The 18,996-nt window shown below is 33.1% G+C and overlaps 2 protein-coding genes across 4 annotated transcripts in view; one reads left to right on the top strand and one right to left on the bottom strand.

Moving 5' to 3' along the window:
- LOC126736671 (cAMP-dependent protein kinase type II regulatory subunit) overlaps positions 1-18,975 on the top strand; it is a 50,478-nt gene extending 31,503 nt beyond the window's left edge. For all 3 annotated transcript variants that reach the window (XM_050441153.1, XM_050441151.1, XM_050441154.1), the window contains 4 exons: positions 1,291-1,467; positions 1,527-1,686; positions 6,284-6,470; positions 9,004-18,975. In XM_050441153.1, coding sequence (XP_050297110.1) covers positions 1,291-1,467; positions 1,527-1,686; positions 6,284-6,470; positions 9,004-9,134 — 655 coding nt within the window. In that variant the 3' untranslated portion in view covers positions 9,135-18,975. The remainder of the gene's footprint in view (positions 1-1,290; positions 1,468-1,526; positions 1,687-6,283; positions 6,471-9,003) is intronic.
- LOC126736669 (uncharacterized) overlaps positions 18,718-18,996 on the bottom strand; it is a 20,599-nt gene continuing 20,320 nt past the window's right edge. The window contains exon 4 of the mRNA XM_050441148.1: positions 18,718-18,864. Coding sequence (XP_050297105.1) covers positions 18,859-18,864 — 6 coding nt within the window. The 3' untranslated portion in view covers positions 18,718-18,858. The remainder of the gene's footprint in view (positions 18,865-18,996) is intronic.

Raw genomic sequence — 18,996 nt, 5'->3', positions numbered from 1 at the left:
CAGGAATTTGAAGCATTTTGAATTTTCTTAGGAATTTGACTGCTTTTTTTAAAATAATTTGTAGGGATTTAAAAAAAATTATATTTTTTAAGCTTTAAGCGTAATTTTTACATTTTTCTGGCATCTGAAGTACTCTTTCAATTTTTTCCAGGCATTTAATATATATATTTTTTTATTTTCCAGAGATTTAAAATAATTTTTCATATTTTTTACGCTTTTGGAGTAATTTGTTGCGTCTTTCAGGCATTCGAAGCTATTTTTTCCTGGGAATTTGACGTAGTATTTTTTAAATGTTTTTCAGAAATTTCAAATTATTTTGCATGATTTCCAAGGTTTTTTGGAATAATATTCTATGTTCTTTAGACCTTTTAACTAATTTTTTCCAAGCCATTTGACGTATTTTCCTAAAATGTTAATGGTATATATTTACTTATATACAGGGATTAAAAAAAATAACATTTTCGCGTTCCTAGTCGTTCAGATACATTTTTTACCTCCTGATTTTTCAGTATTCTTTCCCATGTATTACCGTCATTTATTATTTTTTCCAGAGGTTATTTGTTTTTTTTTTTTGGACCATATTTCACCTTTTAATGATAAAACCGGACTAAGCCGAGCATTAGGTATATAACATGTCAGTTTAGCAATTTATCTAGAAATGAACACACTTTAATGAAATGTGCCTAGACAAACACTTTGATTTTCTTAAACTCCATGAAAAAGAAGTTATTTCAAGTCAAATACTATACGAATATGATGTATGATGTATGACGAAATATATAATGAATAACGTCGCTTATTAGAATTTTTTTTTACTATAAACCCTCCTCAAAAACGCCATTTTGCCATAGTTCTATGAAACATACAGGTAAAGAAAAAACTCTTTATTTCTTAATATGCCCTAGGTACTAGTTTTTTAAAGTTGTACATTACTTCTAGATCTTTTTTAATTCTTCTTCATCAGGAATCATGAGCATTCTCCTCCTATACAGCCACATCTCAAATGCTTCCAGATTTTTAGTGGTGGCTTCTGTGAGTGTACAGGATTCTACGTCATAGCATCTTAATTGCTATAACGATGTTTGTGTTTTGACTTTTGAAGATGACACTAATTTTATGAAATACCGTCCTTGCTTTTTTTATACGACATTTTATTTCTTGTACACTATCCCATTGCTCATTTATAATGATTCCAAGGTAGCAATATTGTTAAACACGTTCAATTATCGTTCAAATATCTCTTTTGACTTAAGCCCAGAATCTATTAAATAAAATCTCTGTTCTTTCCAGTGGCATCTTCCAGGCGATCGTCCAAAAAGAACCCAACCAGGAACCGTTACACATCCACACTTACGAAAACAAAGGGAGTTTCGGTGAGTTGGCCCTTTTATACAACATGCCAAGGGCCGCGACAATTAAGGCGGTCACCGAAGGATCCTTGTGGGCCATGGATCGTCAAACGTTCAGGTAAAGAGTGTCGAAATCGCCGCATTTTCTCCCTAGTTTATTAATCGGGTTATTTTTAGACGTATTTTGTTAAAATCCGCTTTCAAGAAGAGGAAGATGTACGAGGCTCTTATCGAGAGCGTGCCGATGCTTAAGGCGCTGCAGCCTTACGAGAGGATGAACTTGGCCGACGCTTTGGTTCCTAGGACGTTCGGGCCTGGCGAAAGAATAATAAAACAGGTAAAGACAGTTTTTAAACAAAATAATTTATGAAAATAAACAGCATAATTGTGACTTAATGTAAAGTGAAAGTCAAAATATGCTTTATTATCATAACCATAAAGTTATTGACAAAGTGGAAAATAGCTAACTAAATTTAAAAATACGAAAGTTGTAAATTTAGTATATAAAGAGCAGGCAACAAAAATTTACAAACATACTTACATGTATAAAGTTAAAATACGTAGGTTCAGGTTTAAGTAGGTGTTAAAAGTTTAAATATTGGTAAAATATATAACCTAAAATGATATAGAATTAAAAATAGATACTCAAATGCTAAAATGTACAATTTAAGTAATCATCGACCTCATAAAATGTATATTATAACATAAGCAACTCCTTAACAGCAGTTCTGAACCTCTAGTAATTATCAAGCTGCCTGATCCTAAGTGGCAAATGATTAAAAAAGTCTCTTGCTACTGTAAATTGCTGATGAAATTTTCTAGTATAGTTTTTAGCATTGGATGCAAAAATGGTGGCATTATATTTTCTATACATAAGTTAGACTGTTCTCATGATAAAAATATATGCCAAAGTCAGAGTCTAGGAGCCTCTAGGAGGAATCTCTAGGAGCCAGGAGTTAGCTATAAGACACTGCTCCTTTCTGTACCACAAAAAGTGGAACTGAAGAGTGTCACTGAACATGACCCCAGAAGCAAATCCGATACCTTAGGTGTGATTGAACTAATGCAAAGTAAACACTTTTTGTCATGATAGAGCCGACCTCGATTCTCACAGTTCTTGCAGTATAACAACTTGAAGAGACTATAGCAGACATTGCCTATATGAGATTCAAACTTTAACCTATTATCTATCAAGCGTTTAATTTGAGTGTTTGCAACATTTTCAATATTACATCTAAAATCTAGAATACTTGTGTTTGCAATATTAAATGTCAAGCCGTTAGCATCACACTAAAGTTTAACACTCCTTAGTTTAAAGTGACAGGATCTTTATGATTGATTGACACAAGAATGTTATATCATCAGAAAATGCTCTACAAGAACCATACTTCAGCATACCAGGCAAATCGTTCAAACATGGAGCAGAAATAATAAAGGATATAACACAGAACCTTGTGGAATACCAGAATTAATGCTGAAATAATCGGACGGCCTGAGATCTACCCTCGAGATAAGATTGAAACCACTGCAGAGATTCTCCTCTAAAGCCGTACACAGCCAAGTTTCTCAGCAAAATACCGTGATCAATACAATCGAAGATTTTAGAGGCATCATAAAACACAACGAAAGCACAATCTTCCCCATTAATGCTGGAGTATAGCTTTTTAAGATCCCGAAAAATAGTGTCACCAGTACTTTTAGATTCCAGGAGGCTGAACTGTGAAGTGCTAAGAATATTATGGAGCTTCAGAAACTGTAACATTCGATATTTCATAAGCTTGTCGACTATTTTTGTAAGGGATGCCAGAAGAGGAATAGATCTATAGTCAGAAGGTATTTCCTTATCTCCTCCCTTGAAGAGTGGTTTAACAGAGGCGCTTTTTAAAATAAATGGGAGACGTACTTCTTCGAACTAGATGTTTATGGTCTCAGTCAAGGTGAAATGGGCCGATTGAGAAAAATTTAGAAATGCCTTCACAGAGTCCCCATGAAGAACTCATCCCAAACAGATGAGTTTTTTTTTATCGTTTCAACAACACTTACTTATAAGTTCGTCTAAAGTAAGAGGCCGAAAGTAAAAGCTCCCAGCAATGCTTCCATTATCAAGCCAATGAAGTGGATCCACTGACACTTGTGTAAGATTACAAGCAAGTTTGTCTCTAATCAAGCAGTAATAGACATTTAAATTATTGGATTGGAACGATTGGGGAGAACTAGACCCTCCAAAATGGTTAACAATTTTCCAAATCTCCCTTTGCTTATTTGATGCTTAATTTATGCGATTATTATGAAAATATGTTTGGTGATTTTAAAAGTACTTTGATAAATGCAGTGGTATCTATAAAAGTAGGACAGAAAAAAATCATTGTGAATAAAAGAGGTTTTCATAGAGTGTAGGCATCTCATATTTCAGGTTGCTATTTTAATCCCTTTAGTAAACCAATGCTTACGTTAAATAATGGCTTTAGCTGAGAATGAAACAAATAGAGTGACATAGATCAATTGACACACATAAACGATCCTTGAAGTATTTTGCTCTTTTTATAATCGGGTTTAGGTTAAACCTTCACAATTGACAGTGTCGCATTTTCCACCAAACACTGAACCTTTTCTGAATTGGAATTAGTGCAGAGGTGCTAGAGTGGCTGCTTATTTTAGTTGTCTGGTCAATATGCACTGTAATACCAAAAGACTGTAAGAAATGTCTTAGAGACTTACAAGAGCTCGAGTCCTTATCAAGATAATTGATGTTAAATTCACCTGCCAGTATTACGGAAGCATATAATGGAAGATTTTCTAAAATGGTTCCTAATTTAGAAACAAATATGGAACTATCAGCATTAGGTGACCGATGGGCACACAATAAAAACAACTTACTTAGTCGAATGAGCCACACAAATTTCAAATTTTATTTCTCTTCAAATATGACGGGATAATCTATTCGTTCCAAATAAGCTTCAAGTTCGCCAGTCTTATTCAGGATAGATTGACAATGTAAAATAGGGAACTGGCAATTAATGTCATTTAAGGTTGTTTCAGTTAGGGATGCAACAAATTTACCCTGCTCTGATTTTAAAAACGACTGTCATTTGAAGAGAAGGACATTATAATCAGAGAGTGTAAGTTGTCAATCAATTAGTCAACTCTTGTTTGTCAGTTTGGACATGTATAGCTCTTAATACAATATTTCTCAACATCACTCTATTAGGATAAATATAAAAAGTCAGGAGACACGACATTGAATGAACTGAATGACGATACCTACATTTTAATTTTTGTCAGATATAATTATTATGCTATTTCAATGCATACTTGGAAAAGAAGAAGTAAAATCAATAATACCCCTAAAATTAAATACCGAGCACATACGAAACTCACAGTTTATCACAAAAATTAGATTAGCAAATTTTCCTAAAGAGAGCATTCGAGATAATTCTAAAATAGAAGGAACATTAAAGAAAGATTTATACAAATAATAAAAGCGTCATTTTCGCCATGATCAACACCAAAATTAACAATATTTTTCGTTAGGTGTACAGAGGAACATCTATCAAAAACAAATCCTGAAGGTGGTAACTGAAGTTGTTTGAGAGAATCAGAGGACATCACCTTGCACTAGAATCTTCACAAATTAAAACCTTTCTTCTGATGTCCATTTCACAACTATTTAATCTGCTTTCTGGGTAATTAACAGAAGTTTGATGAGCTACTAAGTAGTGCTAACTATTACTAGTTCCTCACTTAGCGATGGCACATGATGTGGAGGGTTTGGGCATTTTGAGAAACGCGCTTTGTAGGAGGAGTCGTTTTGTGTGGCATTGTAGACAAACAATTATTCAGATCGGTGATTTCTTATAAGACTGTTATTTAATTCAGGAACATGGATAGTTGACACCATTTTTCTATTTAAAGTATTCCGGTCTTCTACGTTCTCCGCTCTAAAAATCTCTTTCTAAAGCTCCGCTTCTAGTGGTTTGATCTGCTTCTTTAACTTATTAACATTAGTTTCAAGTAAAATGACCTCACTTGGTTTTTTGTCCAATTCTAATTGTAGCATCCTTATCAGCTAAGATTTTTTCCACTTTTTCAGTATTCAAATTTAATATTAGATTTAAAGTTCCTATAAAAAAATGCTTAGTTTATCTTTCGCTTCACCATCTACGCAATCAATGTAACTCCGAGAGCATAGTATTTTTTGCTGGTCAAGTTTAATATGGGACTAAAAAATATCTGTTGAGAAAACTCAAGTGCACAATATTGTAATGGCCTACTACACAAATAATATAATAGCTGTAGAGTTTTGTGGCACAACATTTAAATTGAAATTTAGTATGCTCTATTAATAAAAAAAAATTATAAAAATAAACCCAATATAGTAGAAAGTAGACGTCCACTACACTAAAGCATAACAGAGCAAAAATAATTCTAAATACGTGTGTGCATACCTTAAAATATAATAGTGGAATGTTTTAACAATAACACTACAGTTTTAAGTAATTTTCCATTATTATCAGGAAATTAATTTTAGCATATAGTGTCCACAGAAAAATATTAAAATTTAGGAATCAAAAATGAAGTGCTTTTCAAGTATTCACAGGCGGCCAAAAGGTGCTATTATACCATAGATACCTAAATAGGAATACACAGGTTTGATCAACTCAGGTTTTGAATGCGAAAAACAATGTATTACCAAGCAAGAACAAATCTAAATGTACTTCTCCTTTACTAACTAGAGTTCGACCCAAATTGAATGTAGAGAATACCGAGAGGGGATTGGCTGAAATGTACAGGGTTATTTTTATATTTGCCCCTATAGTTAGTATGTATTAAAAAGAAATTCTGTGTTAATCTATGGGTTTTTCGGAACCCTAAAAGAAATTCACCAATCGTTTAATAGCAGTAATATTGTAAAAAGTGTGATAATAATTTTACAGGGTGACGCGGCTGACGGCATGTACTTCGTAGAAAACGGAGAAGTAGTGATCAGCGTTTTCGACGATAGCGGTAAGCAAATCGAGATAAATCGCGTCAATAAGGGAGGATACTTTGGCGAACTCGCGTTGGTCACCCATAGACCGCGTGCCGCGTCCGCTTACGCCGACGGAGATGTGAAATTAGCATGTAAGTTTTATTAACATAACTTATTTCAATGATTATTATTATAGCATTGGGAGTTTTTTTTTGAAGAAAAAATTACTATACACGGTATTTTTTGAGCAGTTTCCATGCTTTTAAGCAGTAGTGCGTGTCTCGATGAAACTCATTCATTTCATTGTTGTATAGTGCACTCAAAGATATACCGTTGACTCCTACTACGATAAATTAATTAGACCATTAAGCCCCATTGTGCAAGGCCTAACGTTTTTAAGAAGTGATAAAGGGCTTGAAAATTATTCTAAATGAAATTTATTAATTAAAGAATAGTATTTTATTACAAAAAGGTTAATAAATACAAAATACACACATTTATAGGTATACTATTATTTTAATAATATTGCTTATTTTATTCTACAAGGTAGGGCAATACTAGTAAAACCAGATAGATAAATAATATTTATTTATGAAATATTTTCACTGTTACTATCATTGTCTAAACTTATTATTAAGGACTGGACATTGGTATTTATAGACGCGTAAGAATTTTCTACCTTTAAAACATGTTGTATGGAGTTTATCCAACTATCGGTTGTAATATTACTTACTATACTTTTTATTAATTCTACTAAATTTAATGTTGGGGAAGTATTATTTCTTCGAATATTCGATTTTACTTGATGCCATATGGGATTAAAAACACAATAATTTGGAGGTAGACGCAACATTGTATGCCCATTTTCCATTGCGAGTTTATCACATCCTCTTTATTTATTTTAAAAGCTGTTAGTACTTCTAAAAGCTCTCGTTTTTTGTACATCTCTTCAAAATATATGTTATTGTCTACCATAAAAATTTGAATTTCTTCTTTAGTACTATTAGAGCTATAGTAACTTGACTACTTGACGACTATGGTGACTAGAATATTTTTAAGAAGCCGATATTTAAATCAATTTTCATAAAAGTTATAAGTCAGTGTCTTGGTGGTAATCCAGGGAAGAATCTGGTATATTTTTAGCAGAAAGTAGTAGGCAGTTTGGAACAAAGCCACTTTCTGAGCCTGCATGTATTATTGTGATCCTCTTCCCTTTATTTGAGGGAGCCTTGGTTTTACATTTCTTTGAGGAGTTACTCCATCCTTGCAGTATGAGTGTCGAACCAAGTTTCGTAAATTATTGGTCGATTTTCATCCCTATATTGTCCAGTGGCGAAGCGTACACTTTTTTTTCGGGTAGACAAACAATAAAAATCGTTAATTAGAAAAAAATGCGTACTCAATATTATTCATTTTAATGAAATAGAGAATGAAAGCGCATGAAATATTATCACAAAGAGAAAAATTATGTAGTGATATAAAAAAAATTATTACTTCTAGCATAAAAAGATAGATAAATAAAAATAAATACTACTTACAAAAAAACACAACATAGGTATAACTATAACTTATAAATCCATAATATCCATTATTTTAAAATTAATTAAAGACAAATAAAAACACAACTAAAATACAATTGCCAATATCGAACAGTCGTTCATAAATAACCACTAAAAAAACCTGTAAGATGTATTGCGGCCGACCAGATCAAGCATGTCCATAAACAATAACCCTCAACAGCATAATAAAATAGCTGGTCGACTTCGATAGACAAAAGCTCGAATGTCTTTCCCGCGAGTAAATTTTGATGCGGCCGGACCTCTGCCACCTGCTTGATGCCTATATGTTTCGATTAATTTCTCTAAATTTCGGACAAATATCAATGTGTCTTTCTGGGGCTCGTATACAATAATTGGGTGTCAGCCCTGCATTTTTATTTTAATTGGTGCGTCAGGCGGGGCGCGCCTTAAATATTATAGATAGATAGATATTATAGCCGTTTAGATACTATATAATAATAGTAAGGAGCGACTACGTTCTGTGTTAATTTTTTTTTAATTGTAATTCAACAATTACATGAAATAATTACGTAATAAATTAATGACAAATGACTGGATAATTTTGAGTAGACAGTGTCTACTCGTACGCGTCGCCACTGATATTGTCTTCTTGTCGTTAAATGTTTATCACGCCATTCTAGTAATCGTTATTGTTTGGCGTTTATTAATCCTCTTTTAGTTAAAACCCTTTTTAAGCAAAATGTTTCTTATATATGCTACAAGAAATATTTGTTTCGTCTTTGGTCTTTTTCTTAGGGTGACCACAGTAGTGGTATTGATTGTTCATACATCTGATAAATTTTTCTGTTTAATAGATCCAAATCAGTCTCATCTATACATACAGCCGGAGTCGCTTCGCTTTCTCCTGGAAATTGCGGATTTCCCTATTTTATATATTACCCTCAGACATAAAGGTATAAAGTTATAGGTATAATACTTACAGACCTAACATCACAAGTTTTAATTCGGACCTACTTAATATTTTGCAGTGCAGGTAAATATTAAATTTCTACTCCGGCTCTGACCCCAAATATGATAATTATAATAGATTTTATTGCGGTATATCTTTGAGCGGACTATAATCACCATTACGACGACGACGACTATCAAATTGTCTTTTTTATAGTTTTGGACGTCGAAGCATTCGAACGTCTCCTCGGTCCGTGCATGGAGATCATGAAACGCAACATCACCGACTACGAGGACCAAATGCTCAAGATCTTCGGCTCGAAGCAGAACATCAAAGAATTACGATGAAAGACCAACGTTAGCGGTCCGTATTAAGCAGTCGATGCCCACATAATGGCGCGCAATCCCCCCCTCAAGTTGTTTTCAAGTTAAGCTTTCTCGTTTCGTTAGGCGTGGGGTCGTAGACGTGGCAGCTCGACGCGTCCCTGATTGGTCGCCGTGCGCGTCCTTTTTTTTTTGCGTTTTTTTTTCTGTTTTGTTCTTTTTTTTTTTTTGGGTGATTTGGAATAAGTAGAATTGACTGTGGCCAGACGGGGTGCATCGGAAGAAGCGTTTTGGTTATTTTTCTGCTTTAGTCGAGGAGGTGTCCCACGATAAACTGTGGCAATTGATTTCTCGAAAAGTAGTAATGGAAAAATGTTGATTACGGAATTATAGTTAGATTATAATCACAAATAAGGCTTAACTAAACGATTATATAACCGAATCACGAGATTCGTTTACGTACGAGTCTTTGTGAGGCATTTGATTTGACTATCCTGCCATTTAGAAACTGTTACTACATTTATATTGCCATCCCGCAACCGGGTGAACGACTGAGCGTTTCGTACTCATTAGAACCCTACCAGGTAACGAATAATAAGTGTGCAAATATGCATACACTGAAAAATGTAAAATGACTACAAATGCTGGTGGTTATGTGCTCATAAATTCCCCTCATATTACTAAAGTAGAAGACAAAGATAGTCTGGGATCGTAGAATGGAAACTTCATAGTTGGCTTGATCTACTTATGATTCTCGCTGTCCTCATTATATTACGACGGCGGTCCGATAAGTATTTAGGCTCCAAAAAAACGTTTAGGAAAAGTGGCTATTTTTTATTTTTAACATTTTTTTTTTAACTCGATACACTTGATCCAGCGAACTTTACCGTTTTCTGGAGGTGTGCAAAGTAGGCCTCCGTGGCGGCGAGAACTTTCTTATTCGACTAAAATTTCTATCTGGCGTAGTTAGAAGGAAAAGTGGATATCATCAAACGAATTAACTTTTCAAGGTTAGAAACAAAAAGAAGGCACACGGGGCCAAATATGGAGAAAACGATGCAGCAGTTCCTAAAGTAATTCGACTATTGGGGCCGTTTTTTTTCAATTCGACGTCGAATCAGCCCAATATTTCGGCCAGACACAACTGGGTGATGAATTTACCCTTGTTTAGGTAGTCGATGTAAATTACACCTTGAAAATCCCAACGGTGGCTATCACCTTTCTGGCTCTTAGGACAGTCTTCGCCTTTTTTGGACCACGTTCGTTTGATGAAATCCACTATTCCTTAGTCTCTGGTGTTTATTAGTAACTTCATGTTTCATCGACAGCCACGAACCTACTTAACAACCGGTTTCGGATTGCTCTTCAGTGTTGCCAGATGTAAATTTAACTTGACAGTAGAACTGGAGAAAAATACAGTAGGTTTATTTATTGGAACAGTAGATTTTTATTAAAATGAAATTTTCTAAAAAACACAAGAAATGTACAAACATTATCGCTCATTATGTAGAGCAACTTTTGTTATTTTAAATTTTTATGGAACATTGAAAGTCAGAGACCGGATTTTTATTTGGGGCTTTATTATCTAGTATTAATGCATACAGTAAACATATGATTTAATTCTTTAATAAAAACCTAATATGTTTATGCTAATTATTACAAATTTGTAGGGTCAGATATAGAGCAAAAAAAACTAAATTATTCATAATTTGATAATTTTATTTAATATCTGGTGGCATATCCTTTATTCTTAATACCTTCTAGACATCGTTTTTTCAAAGAATGTAAAAGTTTATTAATATAATCTTGAGATACAGAGTTTCACTGGTTTTGGACTTCTTCATACAGTTCGGTCAAGTTCGAGGGTTTTGTCTTATGTATGGCCCTGTCAATTTTATCCCACATGTTCTCTATCGGGTTAAGATCGGGACTCTGTGCTGGCCAAAGCATTACGGAGATGTTATTTGCAACAAAGCAATCTTTTATTAATTTGGAGGTGTGTTTTGGGTTATTATTATGAAAGGTCCATTTTAAACTCATGTTATCCTCGGCAAATAGAAGCGTGTGGTCTTATAGAATGCCACAATATACAAAACGGTCCATTATCCCCTCTATTTTCACTAATGGACCCGTATCAAACCCCGAAAAACACCCCCAAACTATAATTCCACCACCTCCGTGATCTACTGTAGCTCTTGTATATTTGGGGTTTGTTGATTGGTCGCCTCACCTAAGAAATTCCATCAGATTTAAAAAGTTTAAAACCGTTTATAAATAATACTACCGTTAAAATAGTACCGTTTTACATTTTTGAAAAGACCAATTCACATGTTCTCTAGCAAAGCGAAGTCTATATATAAAGGGCTTTTTAGTGGACTTCCTCTCATATAAACCAGCTTCTTTTCGTTTTATGGTACATAGAGCCACACACACTTCAGAAATTTCTTCTTTTATACAGGATGCGCTCATAAAGGGGTCATCAGCAGAAAGCATTTTAATTTTTCTGTCAAACAAAATCGACTTTTGTATTACGCACTAACCGCAATTTATTATCTTGTATTTCACACTCGTTAACTAAATTTGGAAAGTGTTGTGCTAAAGGAACTATACTAAGCGTAGTACCTGCGACTACCTTACTTAAGAGATTTATTATTTCGAGTTTTTTAAAAATATCATTATTAAAGTCGAATGTTGAAGTAAACTGAATGCAACTTTCGACAAAGAAGTCCGCTTCGTAGAATGTATTTTTTCTCACTTGTTTAATTTTAGAAGAAAGTTTACCACCCAAATAAATGTCGGATAATGGTCAATAGATTTCAGGGTTTTTGAAATTAATTTTTTTTTGGTGGGTTTGCAGTAATTAGTTCTGTTTCAATAAAACATTCAAAGAATGGTTTTTAGATAGCAGATAAATCCTCATTGTTTGTTGTCCCTTGATTAACCCAACTTTCGCAATCTCGTTTATATTTTTGACTATATTTAAGCCTCTTTTTAGGGGTTTTACCGGTAGAAGGACCTTCCTGATAAATCCTCGGAGCTGCAAATGGTATTTAAACACTCAAATGTATGATAGAAATGACTTTAATTACCTGCTCATTTTGCCCAAATTGTCACCAAAAACTCTAAATTTTCACTTATCGGACAACGCTCGTATTTAATTTGTTGATCCAAGTAAATTATAAGGTCGTTATTATTAAATTTAGATTTCACTTTTATTTCTCGTCTAACGTATACAAAAAAAAAACTTGTCTATAAGTAAAATATAAATTCATATTCATGAAATATGACTGAAGAATGGTGCCTGGCCTGTGCAATATTAGGGGCTCAAAATTAACTCGATTAATTTGGTTTTAATTTTAAATGGAAATGTTTCTGAGGAATATTGAATTTTTCTTCTATAATGAGAACATTCCAGAAATATTAAAAAAAAAAATTTCTTATGGTTTTTGTTGTTCCTGGTAAACCATATTTTTTTCAATACCTACTTTTCGAGAAATGGATCACCGCAGTTCACCGTGGGACACCCTATATGTATAATAAATAATATAAGGGTTATATTAATTGTAATGATAGGTTCTGATAGTAGTGTTTGGGAGTTGCCAAAATAAAGACAAATATACTAAAGAGGCTCAATTTTTTTTGCTGTTTTAACTATCAGAACTCTATGGCATGCTATTATAGACTGTTAAATCTGTGTAAGTTTGTCTATGTGTCGCTTCTACTTTTCCCAAGCTCTTAATGGTACCATTTTGTACCTAAACTAGTCAAAAAAGTGTATATATATATATTTATTCTCAAAGAGTGTGTATCTTTTAGGGAGTGTTAATTTTGTCTCAAGGCCTGCGACTGAAACGATTGAAACGGTCCAAGCATCCGACATATCATAGTTTGCATTTTATTAACCGGCGTCGCGCAAATTGAAATATTATATAAGTTGAGTAAAGGCCTTAGGATAAAATGACATGTCCCAAAAAAGCAAATCTCCCAATATGCGCTTAAAACTTATTATATTCCTAATCTAAAATCAAAAAATTGTAAAAAAAGATCAACTGAATATCGGTTCCCGCTGGTCGGACCTACCTATTTTTCGTTTCACATTATTAGTATTATTTATTTTGTTTCTTTTCCTTGTTGTGTGGTGTGAATGATGTTTAACAAAAATCACTTCTTATTGTACTCGTATTTTATTGATGATTTGGTTGACTAGATTTCTAAAACTACATACAGTGATGCCTTATAATAAATAACTAAAATGCATTCGTTATCTTTTGGCACAATTTACAAGCAACTAGAAAGCATTATTCGAAATATTTATCCATTATTTTTAAATAGACTGAAAAATAAAACTCCAAGTCAAAGTCTCATAAATGCAGCGTCTATTTGTTACGTTACGCGTTTCGCCTGCGACATCATCAGACCTCATTTAAACACCCTAAGAAACGACTTACGGTAATACAAAGATAAAAATAAAAATCTACAACATCATGTATCGTTATTGACTGAAATAATATATTTTGATGTCTGCAACGATGCCCGATGTAGATTTTTACCTTTGTATTACCGTAAGTGGTTTCTTAGTATGTGTCATTGTTTTGAATTGAGGTCTGAAGATGCCGATGTAGAATAAGGTGAAACGCGTAATCCAGCAAATAGACGCTGCATTTATGAGACTTTGACTCAAAGTTTTATTTTTTCTTTGTTAGAAAACCCAATGAAAAAAAAGTTATTGCTTAACAGCCATCAGGGGACATTTCAATTTTGATGTGGTTACGTTTCATTGCATTTAATCATCGTATATCGGCAAACATTTAGCAACAACGACCCTAATCATAGTCTTTGGAAAAAATATAAGATTATCGGAACATCCTGTATATTTAGGTCAAGTGGAAGTATATAGAGGGTGACCCATAAGAAAATTCATTTTTGACAAGGTTATGAAGAAGTAACGACAATGTTTTGATTAAATGATCGATACGTATATAGCGAATACATGAGAGTTTATGTTCTAAAAATTAAATCGTCCAAATGCTGTTCTTTGCGATGACAGCACTCCTCCAATCGTACATGGAAATTTTGGAATACGTTGGTCAGAATTTCTTTGGACATTATTTGAATTTCCTGTGTGACGTATAGTTTCAGGATTATTACAATAAAATTTACTCTTAAGATATCCATTCTACTGGGTCATGAAATATAGTTATTAGTTGAATAACGAGAAATGAGTTTTGCAGGAAACATTTCTCTTATCACTTCAATACTCATTTTAGAAGTATGAAAAGGTGGCTCCATCCTGCTGAAACCAGGTATCTCGGTTACAATCGCGTAAGTTTAACAAATATGTTGCAAAACATGTTTAAACTTTCTGTGTAGCGTTCAGAATTTACAGTAATGGGTCGGCCTCGATTATCTTTAAAGAAGAGAGAAAGGTTCAATAATTACCCACATGGCAATTGCAGCCCAAACAATAACGTTCGGCGAATGAAGTGGTTTTCGATGTTTTAGTCGTGAAAAAGAGAAAAGGATATTAAGTTTCTATATTCGATTATAACGTTTCTAAAAGTAGCCAATATTAAGCTTGCAAAATCAATCTTGCAATGCAAAGCAATCTTGCTTCCAGGTCCGAAGCTTTTAATTCTTGAACTAGCTAGATCTTGTATGGGTGTAGTAGTTTCAATATGTAAACCTATCACGATTTTGATGTTTTTTTTTTAATGTTTTCAGTAGTAACAGCCACATTTGTACGATCAGACTGTCATTCAGCATCACTTGTCTCCAACAAATTATTGTTTTCGATGGAGCAGAGTTAACAATTTTTAAACCATTAGCTGAGCTTGAACGGTATTTTTTCAATACTTAAAACTCAGTTTTTTCAACAGAAAAGTAGTGTCACTTAAACCGCTGTATCTCAGAAACTACTAGTCGAACTGTCATGAAATTTGTATTGTTTGAAGGTTAGTAGGTACTGTTTGAAAATCATATGGATTTGTCAGTTGTGACGCAATCAGACTGATTGATCAACCCACTAGACAACATCTAGGCCAGTAGATTTCCAAAACCTGATCTATGTCTTTTGCTTGTCAGAACATTTTGAGTCTTAAGGTTTAGGAACATTCTTCCAGAACTTGAATGTTACTTGCTCAGACGATGATAGACAGGGAAGACAAAGAAGAGAAGAATGTGTATAAGGCGATATTTTCTACCTGTAGCATAAGTTTTCTTTTATTTGTTTTTAAATTCGTCTTGTAGAGTAATTATTATTCTCTTCGCCTACAAACACAAATTGTTCAAATGAGAGCAACTTCCAAGATTCCAAACCTGCCAAAGATCGAAACAAAAACTGTAGATTTCCAGTTTTTGTTCCATGTCTTTTGCTCCTGAATATATTTTGTCCAAGTAATAAAGGACATTTTGGTTTTAAAACTGGTTTAAATTTTAATCATATATTTGACTATTTTCTCTTTGTTCCCATTAAGTCTGTCTGCCTTTTTCAGTGGATCAAATATAATTAGTTTTCTTTTGCCTACTTTTTATCAAGGACCCAGAGAGAGCACGCTAAGCTACCAAAAGACAAAGAAGTACAAGATAACAAAAGATAGGCCATCTTTCTCTGTTCAATAAGGTATCATAATTTAAAGAAAAATTACATAATTATCCTTGGGACACTTGTTTTCCTAATACCATAACTTAACTCTATATTACTTCATGGAAACATACACTTGGGCCTATTTTTCTGAATGATTTTGTAGCCTAATTCTGATTCCAAAATATAAACTACATCTTTTGCCTCTGAGTATATTATTTCCATGTTATAAGAGCTGAATATCGTCGATTTGGGAGTATATTTTTATAACTTGTAACAAATTTTAGTTATAGGTTTTGTTTCAAATTTTTGGTTAGTGGGTTGCTCAGATCACAATAGATATCCAGGAAGGCATGAGAAAAAAAGTCTGGATGTGGCAAATTTTGTCATTTGGCATTCCAATTTGGAATTAGGAGGTTCAGTCACTTCTTATAAGGCAAAAAAGATCTCAGGATATGACTGGAAAATTTACAACTTGGTCAACAAATAGTATTTTAAGCTATTGACTATTTTGTCTTCTTAATTAAAACTGAATAAAAGGAGTATTGAGACCAAGAATTATATTTTCTAAAATTTTCACGTACGAAAAGAAAAATAAAAACTAAATATAAGGAACTGCCTAAACCATGAAGACATTCTATATATTACGAGTGCCATAAGTCTAGATCACTAAATATTACTTTAAAGAGATCGAAATCTAATCTATACATGAGACCACTATGAATAATCCTTTTTCATAATCATTTTTTTAAAAAATAATTGCACTATATATCTGGTGAAGCTGTAAGTAGCTTTGGAAAATCGACGTCAATTTTATATATATTATGAATGAATTAATTTATTATGGAATTATTTCCATATTGTATTTGATATGCCTATTTATCTAGGTTTTGTGTTGCTCAAGATTTTTTTTTAGAAAGATCTGTTTAGGTTATTAGTATTCAGACCTTAAAGCCAATTATTTGAAGCACAAACGTTATTTCTCATTTTTATAGAGTCTGTTCTATAAGGCTTTCATGAAATATATTGTTAATTTTATTATTGTTGTTACAGCTTAGTTAAAACTGATGGACTTTTGATGGAGCAGTATTTTTCTCTTTGAATGAAACTGTTTTATTAAAAAGAAAATCTATTTTTCCTATTTTGTATAAAGATGAATGTGAGTCCTTTGATGTCATAGCTAAAAAAATAAATTAAATAAACGTAAGTAAATGTTAATTGTATCATATACTTAGGTAAATATAATTCGAATTTAAATGTGCAAAACTTGACTATCATCCAACCCTTTAAAAACGTTGGACGTAAATTAGACCCTTCATTTCCTTAACATTTCATTGATGGTTGTATAATGTGAGTTTTGTTGCCCAATGCACTTCAAAATTCCAATCCAACTAACTTTTTTTTGTAAATATTTGATTATAATGTGCCGTTGAATATATTGCGTAACAAAATCTCTTTCTATGGAATATAATTAAGCATAGGAATATCCCTGTAACATATTTATTATTTGTCCCCTATATTAGGCGATACATTTTGGTAATGTACGAGTTGACTGGAACTTTTTTATGTATATACTGATACAATAATGAATAGTTGCACAAAAAAATTAGACGAACAGCACAAAACACATACGACATAAAATTTTTTTTTGGAATTTAATTTTACGGTTATGGTCGGGAATGATATTCATTTCCTGTCCAATTTGATAAGCTAGCGCACTTAGAGGCATTTTGCTATCAAGTTCGGTTCGTTAAAAGCAACTAGTCAAAATTCTAGTCAAATTTCGTAAAATAAAAAGTCAAATCCCATCGGTTGAATATGCTAGAGACCCTAAATGGAGCTTGAATAAATATGTAGATAAATACGCCTTCCTTTTGGAATTGATCATAGTCGCAGCAAACTATTCAAGCTTGGTTTTGGTCTATAATTAAAGGAAAGACTTATTACTGAACAATTTGCAAAAGGTTTTTGAGGTTCGAGTCTTTTTGCTATTATTATTATTGGTCCACTCTCGCCTTTCCTTAATGTACATAGTGTCCGATTTTGATTGTACTTGCAGGATATCTTCATTACTATCAATACCTTGCAATTACAACCAAAAAAGAGGACACAGTGTACAACGTATTTCAGAAGAGTAAGTTTTCGAATAAAATATCAGAATATTTAGATCAAACTCTCCAGTCTTAAAAGGACTATACAACTTCTTCTCTGAAACCCTTTGTATATCTCCCTCCTACCGACGTTTCGTGACCCTCAATGTTATATCTAAACGTGTAGGTAATAGTTAGGTGTATAAATAGCAGCTTCTATGTTTTCAACACTGACTTACCTTGACAAGCCGTATACCAAGTATCTCAAAAAACATACATTAATACACTTAGGGCGAAGCTAAATTAGACAGGTACTTATAAAGTGTGTCCAAAAAGTGATTAAACGGGCAATGTTTTAGGCAATTAATACTTTTGTTTTATTGGGTATTTTGAAAAAGGAAGTATTTTCTCTAGCTTTCCTGTAATAACCTTAGTATTTTGAATTCATAGTTTAACCCTCCTATTTTTTATTCTTAAAGAAATTTTGAGTATACCGGTCTGGCTGACTCAGGACTTGAGTGCGAAACTTGCTCCTGTATTAACTATAGAGGCCTATCCAAACTGGACGTAGAGTTGATGGTTTCAAAAAAACCCCAAACTCGCTCACCTAACCGTTTTTCTCTCAATTTTGGACACACTGTATTATTAAACGCACATGGCAAGAAGTCAAATTTAATTTAGTTTTTATTACAAAAATTATTCATCTAGGTCAAGGCAAGTCATTGAGCAACGTTTCCGTGGCTCCCTTTTCCCCCCAATGTGATACGACCTCATCCGTCATAGGTGTCATACTATTCTAACTATAACGTAGTAATAAAATTGTATTTATGGGTAATGTTGGTATCACTTCTTATCTATCGCAACTATGCCTTCTTTAAATAAAAAAAAAAAGTACCAAATAATAGACTTTATTTAATAAACACACTGTACTGGTAATTTTTAAGTCATCTGTCCACAGAACAGGCTCTGTACGTGACGGAATTGTATTATAAAACATTTCTCTTAAAAGAGACTTCGTACGTAGAATCTTCTCAAATTCCGTGACTAGAGCGGTGTTCCTTAAGTCATGATTTCCGCTTTATGACTAAAAATAATGAGCTTAAACAAATAAGAGATGATGGATCTGTCTGTAACCTGAATAATAATGATTATTGTAAATGTTATTATTTTACGGAAATAAATAAAATAAATATTATGTTGTTGTGTTTTTGTTGTT

The sequence above is a fragment of the Anthonomus grandis genome, chromosome 5 (assembly GCF_022605725.1).
Source record: "Anthonomus grandis grandis chromosome 5, icAntGran1.3, whole genome shotgun sequence".
In the NCBI taxonomy this organism is placed as follows: Eukaryota; Metazoa; Arthropoda; class Insecta; order Coleoptera; family Curculionidae; genus Anthonomus; species Anthonomus grandis.
The sequence above is the reverse complement of the archived record's forward strand: the minus strand, read 5'-3'. Positions and strand labels throughout refer to the sequence as shown.